The 6,000-nt window shown below is 34.1% G+C and overlaps 1 protein-coding gene across 6 annotated transcripts in view; it reads right to left on the bottom strand.

The window, feature by feature from the left end:
• Positions 1-609: 609 nt before the first annotated feature.
• Positions 610-6,000, bottom strand: part of WDPCP (WD repeat containing planar cell polarity effector) — a 482,654-nt gene continuing 477,263 nt past the window's right edge. For all 6 annotated transcript variants that reach the window (XM_031008388.3, XM_055378000.2, XM_055377998.2 and 3 more), the window contains one exon: positions 610-3,102. In XM_031008388.3, the coding sequence (XP_030864248.1) occupies positions 3,052-3,102 (51 nt within the window). In that variant the 3' untranslated portion in view covers positions 610-3,051. The remainder of the gene's footprint in view (positions 3,103-6,000) is intronic.

Raw genomic sequence — 6,000 nt, 5'->3', positions numbered from 1 at the left:
TCTGTACCAGAGGAGCCATGCTGCTTCCTTGTGTTTGCTAATGTGTCCTTAGCCAGCCTCATTCTTCTTCAGCTTTTCTACTTTGGCAACATAGATCCTCATGGTGTCCATCTTAGACATCCCTTTGTTCACATTCCATGCCTCCTACTTGGCCTTCGCTTTCACATCTGAGGCTGAAGGGGCAGGGATCTTGCAGTCGCTCTGGGTGGGCTGTTTGCAGAAGCTATACACCAGCAGTTTTCTCCTGATCGCACACAGTACCCTTCAGCTGCTTGAGGGCAGTGTGGGCCAGCTCACACTCCACTTGGCACATTGTGGGAGGGGAGGCCAGGCCCCTCTGTCCTTTCTAGGTGACACCTGGTGCTAGAAGGCTCATCAGGTTTCTTCATCGATAGAGTAGGGATGATGATGATGATGTATCTTCCTCACTGAGTTTCACTGAGAATCCCTATGTAGGTACAGGGCTATGTGTGTTGTAGCACTGATCAAACTCTCAGTAGAGAGTGGTATAATTATAACTCCTTAACAAACATTTCAGGATACTAAGAAGAAACTATAATACCAAGTTTTGGTTACACAGCCTTTTAATGAAGTAAAAACTTTTAGACATTAGCATTCCAAACAAAGTTTATTCTAGCAATAAGACACAATGTGACAGCTAATATAAATTACTGTGGAAATTACCTCAGATCTGAGAAATCTGGAAAATAGTTGAAAAAGCTCATGGGTCTATTCCTAAAGGACAACCTGTGAACCTGTCAGTGCTAGGACAGATACTACCTAGCTGTTCCTGCCTATACCACTCGTCTTACTTTAAAGCTATGGTAGCCCCTTCATAATCCTTTCAGGTTCTAGCAAAGGAGGAATGTCAATTTAATTAATATTCTCAGATTTACAACATCTGGGAAATAACAGCATTTATAAATCATGGACATTATCAAAGATCATTCATAATATATTCTTACTATCTAAACTTGGTTTTCTGTACATTTAATTTTTCTAGAGGTATGTGAAGTGGGGAAAATGGGTACTTTAAGAACTATGATTTGTTTAATTTTCACCTACATAACTGGCAAACATTTTCATTATTATTATCATTATGTAGAACAACATAGATGTATCAATATCCATATTTTATCTTTAATATCTCACAGGAAAGGTATTTTGGGTTAATGACTATTTACCCAGAAAATCTGGAGAAAATTCTGCAATCTTGACAAAACCCTATTTTTTTAAATACAATTTTTTCTCTAAAAATTAGTTAGCTTTTGATTATCTGTGTGATAAAGAAGGTTGGGAATAGGAGAATGAAAATTTGCTGGTAACTCAGTTTGGCTTACATGTTATACATTATTAAAATTTTTTCAGAGTAATAACAAAATGAAAAATCTAATTTGAGTTTCACCTTTTTTTGTCATACCCTCTGGTAGAGGTACAGATAAATGGGAAGTAGAAAGAAAAATTTGAAGTATAAAAGCCTTCAGTCTGATTAACTTTGAACTCTAAGATTTAATTATATAATGTAATTATTGTCTAATATTAAACAATGTTGATTATTATTATAGATGTCTATAATTTTTTTTTTTTTTTTTGCGACGGAGTCTTACTTTGTCACCCAGGCTGGAGCATAATGGCGCAACCTCAGCTCACTGCAACCTCTGCCCCCTGGGTTCACGCCATTCTCCTGCTTCAGCCTCCCAAGTAGTTGGGACTACAGGTGCACGCCACCACGCCCGGCTAATTTTTTTTTTTTTTTTTGTATTTTTAGTAGAGACGGGGTTTCACCATGTTGTCTAGGATGGTCTCCATCTCCTGACCTCGTGATTCGCCCACCTTGGCCTCCCAAAGTGCTGGGATTACAGGCATGAGCCACCGTGCCTGGCCTATAGATGTCTATAATTGTGAAATATCAGTTATCTGCTAAAGAATGGGTGTCAATAACTGTGAAGGGTATGAGATTTTACCCTACTTACTAGCTAACAAGTTATCACACTATAGTTTCATGGATGCTGTTAGAAGACATGAGACTCCTGAGTCAGAGACAAATGATAGTAACCAGGGTATCGGCATTTTTTTCTTTTCTTCATGGATTCTCTCAGCCTTATTCTTATAGAGCAATGTTAAGAGGGCTAGATGACACCTGCACACTCAATGGTCATTGTAAAGGAGAGGCATTCTGAGCTTAAAGAACTCAAGTCTCATATAAAAGTCGATAAGCATGCCTGCCCCTTTCTCCAGAGGGAAACAGTATCTGTGTTCTAAGGGGCAGTCAGGGCAAATTACTCATAGCAGTAATTCGAGAGAACCATGGAGAATTGTCTTCTAACAATGGATCTGGGCTGAAAAATTTGCATAATAAATACTGTATTTGTAATGTAAATTAATAATGTAAACAAGAGCAGAAGAGGACTTTCTTTCTTTCTTTTCTTTTCTTTTTTTTTTTTTTTTTTTGGAGACAGGGTCACTCTCTGTTGCCCAGGTTAGAGTGCAGTGGCGCGATCACAGCTCACTGTAGCCTTGAACTCCTGGGCTCAAGCAATTCTTCTGCCTCAGCTTCATAAGCATGTACCACCATGCCTGGCTAATTTTTAAAACTTTTTCTAGAGACAGCATTTCACTATGTTGCACAGGCTAGTCTTGAACTCCTGGGCTCAAGTGATCCTTCAGCCTTAGCCTCCTAAAGCACTGGGACTACAGGCATGAGCACTATGCCTGCCCCCTACTGCCCCTTTTTTAAAGTACCTGGGAGAACAAAGTTTAAATATTCTATTTTTGTAGCACCTAATTAACATACAATTTAAGACACTTTCAAAATTTTACATTATTGAAAATAAGTAGGTTAAAGACTTTTACTTACGGTCACTTTGCTGTTATGCTGCATGTTTTTGAAATAATAAGACTTTATTTTGAAAACACTCAACTCAAAACTCTTAACTAATTTATATGATTCATACTGTCTCTTGTTAAAAATCCACACGGGGGATTTTAAGTCTGTATCAGGCCATGAAAAGTTTAGATATGAAGAAGGCAGTTTTCTTTTTTTCTTAATGTTTACACCAGACCAAAGTGAATCATTTTGAGAGAACCACCATCTCTGATTTCCTGCAAATAAACAAATAAAAATAATGTTTAAGCAGAGTAAAAAGTAATTGACTTAACATTTGTATCTTTATTATTTTTAAGTACTTAAAAATAGTGAAACAAAATAAAATAGTTTAAAATGTACTGCACATAGATACATAAGATAACTGTATACTTACCTGATTTGGTAATGAAAATTTTGATACGATATTTATAAAAACTAGTCAAGAAATAATAAGCATTAAAAGGCAAAGAAAGGACAGGATGTTAATTGAAATTTAGAAGCATCTGAGGGCTCCTCCAATGAAAAATTGCAAACTGTGGGTCATCATTTGGATTCTACAGTGTGATTTTAAAATACTGTGTGTTCTAAAAGGTATTATATAGCATATATTTCCTAATTTTGGTGTTTTACTGAGTATTTGATAATGGCTATTGAGATAATAGTTTATAAAATATAAAAGATTGTGGTTTTATAAGACTTTCATAAAATTTTATGAAGCTGCAAAGAAATATTAACAACAACTTCATCTATTTCCCATTTGTTATTCTTTCTTTTGCACCTTCTGCCCATCCCTGTCAGTTACAGAAAAACAGAAGATCTTATGGGCTTCTGAAGTTGGATGATGTGTGAAGATAAGACTAAAGATGAATGATATTATGTGAAAAATAATACAGTGGGGACAGTTTTTAAAATTTGAAGATAACCTACTTAGAGCTGAAATGGTAAAAGTAAAAGGTAAAGAGAGTAGGGATAACAGCACTTACACTATCATGTCATAATTGGAGACATTCTACTTAAAGTATCGGTGAAAGTAATTTTAAAAAATAAATTTATTCTGTAAGTTATATCTTAAAAGTTATTTTTACTAAGAGAAGCCTTTCAGAAAGTCTGCATTTATACTATTTTAAGTAGTCACATATCAAAGGAAACAGATATGCGGCTAAAAAATAAGGGCAACACATGTATGTAGGTATGTGCCTGTAGACCTTGATGTACACAAAATTGAAAAAAAAAAAAAAACCTGGAAAAACAGGTAGCAAGAAGAATGCGTAATTTAATAGTGCCTGAGGCTTGAGTGTGTGCTGGCAAGTTCCAGGCTTTTAGGTAGCTTTCAATTTAAAAAGAAAACTAAGCACTGTCATTTTTAAAACATAAGCTTCAACTCTTGGCTTATAAACTACCATACCAAAGTCTAGTTTCTATACCACGAGAATGGTCATTGAGAAAATGAGTTAGGTTTTGGCCTTGTTCATCAACTGGCAGAGATCCTAGGTAAATTATTTTATTTTCTTAATATCTAGATATACTTGTTGCTAGAAGGCTGATGGCATACCTAAGAACTATCGTGTCGTTCAGCCATGTTGTTGTTGTTATGTAGTGTCTTCTCTCCATGATTTAATCCTCTCTTACCTTAGGAATTACATTTTAAAAAGTAAGAATCATAGAATTAACTTCTCAAGATCTTCCAGGATTTAAAAAAACAAAACAAAAAATATTCCTTTGGGGGATTTTCTTTAAAATCCATTGCATTTTAAAAAGACTTCAGGGCATTTCCAAGGTTTCCATTGCTATATAGCCTTGACTTATACTCTACGTACCTTAGACGGATATTTTGAAGATTTATAAAATAATTTATTTTACATTCAAGTTTTTAAACATTATTTGAAGTAAAACGTAATCATTAAATAAAATTTGGAAAACAGAAAACTATGAAAATTTACCTATAGTCCTACCAGTTATACAAAACTAAAGTTAACATGAATTTGCTTCTAGTCTCTTTTTCTCCACATATATGTTTTATTTATTTATTTTAAACACAGCTTGAATTATATTGTGTATATATATATATAATTCTGTATCTTTTCTTTTCTTTTTTTTTTTTTTGGCCTTATAACACTTCAAAACTTTTTAATGTCCCTACATAGTCTGTTTTTAATGGCTGAATATTCCATTAAATACTATAGCTTTATTTAACCACTCCTTTTTTGGTTAAATTTATATTGTTTCCAATTTCTTCTTTTTCATAAATAACCCTATGGTAGATAGGCATGAAGTTTTTTTTTTTTTTTTTTTTTTCTGTTTGTAGGATTATTTCCTTGGTATAGAACTGTAGAAATAGAATTATTGGACCAAAAGCTTATGAAATTTTAAGCTTCTGGATAAATACTGTAGAACTGGTAGTTTTGCTTTGTTTGTTTCCTAGTTTGGGAGGAGGTGATTTTGTTCAATAATAGGAAGTTGTGGTTCCAAGGAAGACTGATCTTCATTTTTTTTTTTAATGTGTTGAAATTGTGCTCAGCCTTGACTGAGTGAAACTACGTGTTAATTCTTGTAGTAATTTTACAGCAACAAAAGGGTTTTCCCCAGTCCCTCATTGCTTTCTACATGTGGTTAAGTGCATTTTCTGAGCCACACCCTTTTGCTGTTACCTAATATTGGGTGATATCAGGTCACTTTCCTTTAAATGTACACAGACTTTTGTAAGTAAATTCAGCAGACAAGTTAAGCTTTGCTTTGCTATAAACTGGATTTTGACCTGTGGCTCACTTAATGCAGATTTTTAAATTTTAATACAGTAAGTGATCATCTCAGTTTATTATGTTAGGTTTCCTCTGTGTTACTAATAGTCTGTCTTGAAGTTTCTGATTTGGTTTAATAATAATTAAATCCCAGAAGTATAATATTTTAGACATGGAAGAAATCTTAAAACTCCCTAATCTGAAATTGTTTTATTTTATAGATGAACAAGTTGAGGCTCATATAGGTTAAGTGTTTTGTCCAAAGTCAGTTAGTGGCAGAGTTGGGATTATAATTTTGTTCTTATTTCTCTGTAAAGGAGTTTTTTTTTTCCACTATAGTTTTTTAATGTACTAACAATACTTGTTCCACAGGCCGCTTTATGATTGATTAACTTC

This window comes from Gorilla gorilla, chromosome 12 (genome assembly GCF_029281585.2).
Source record: "Gorilla gorilla gorilla isolate KB3781 chromosome 12, NHGRI_mGorGor1-v2.1_pri, whole genome shotgun sequence".
NCBI lineage: Eukaryota > Metazoa > Chordata > Mammalia > Primates > Hominidae > Gorilla > Gorilla gorilla.
This window is presented reverse-complemented; position numbering and strand designations above follow the sequence as displayed.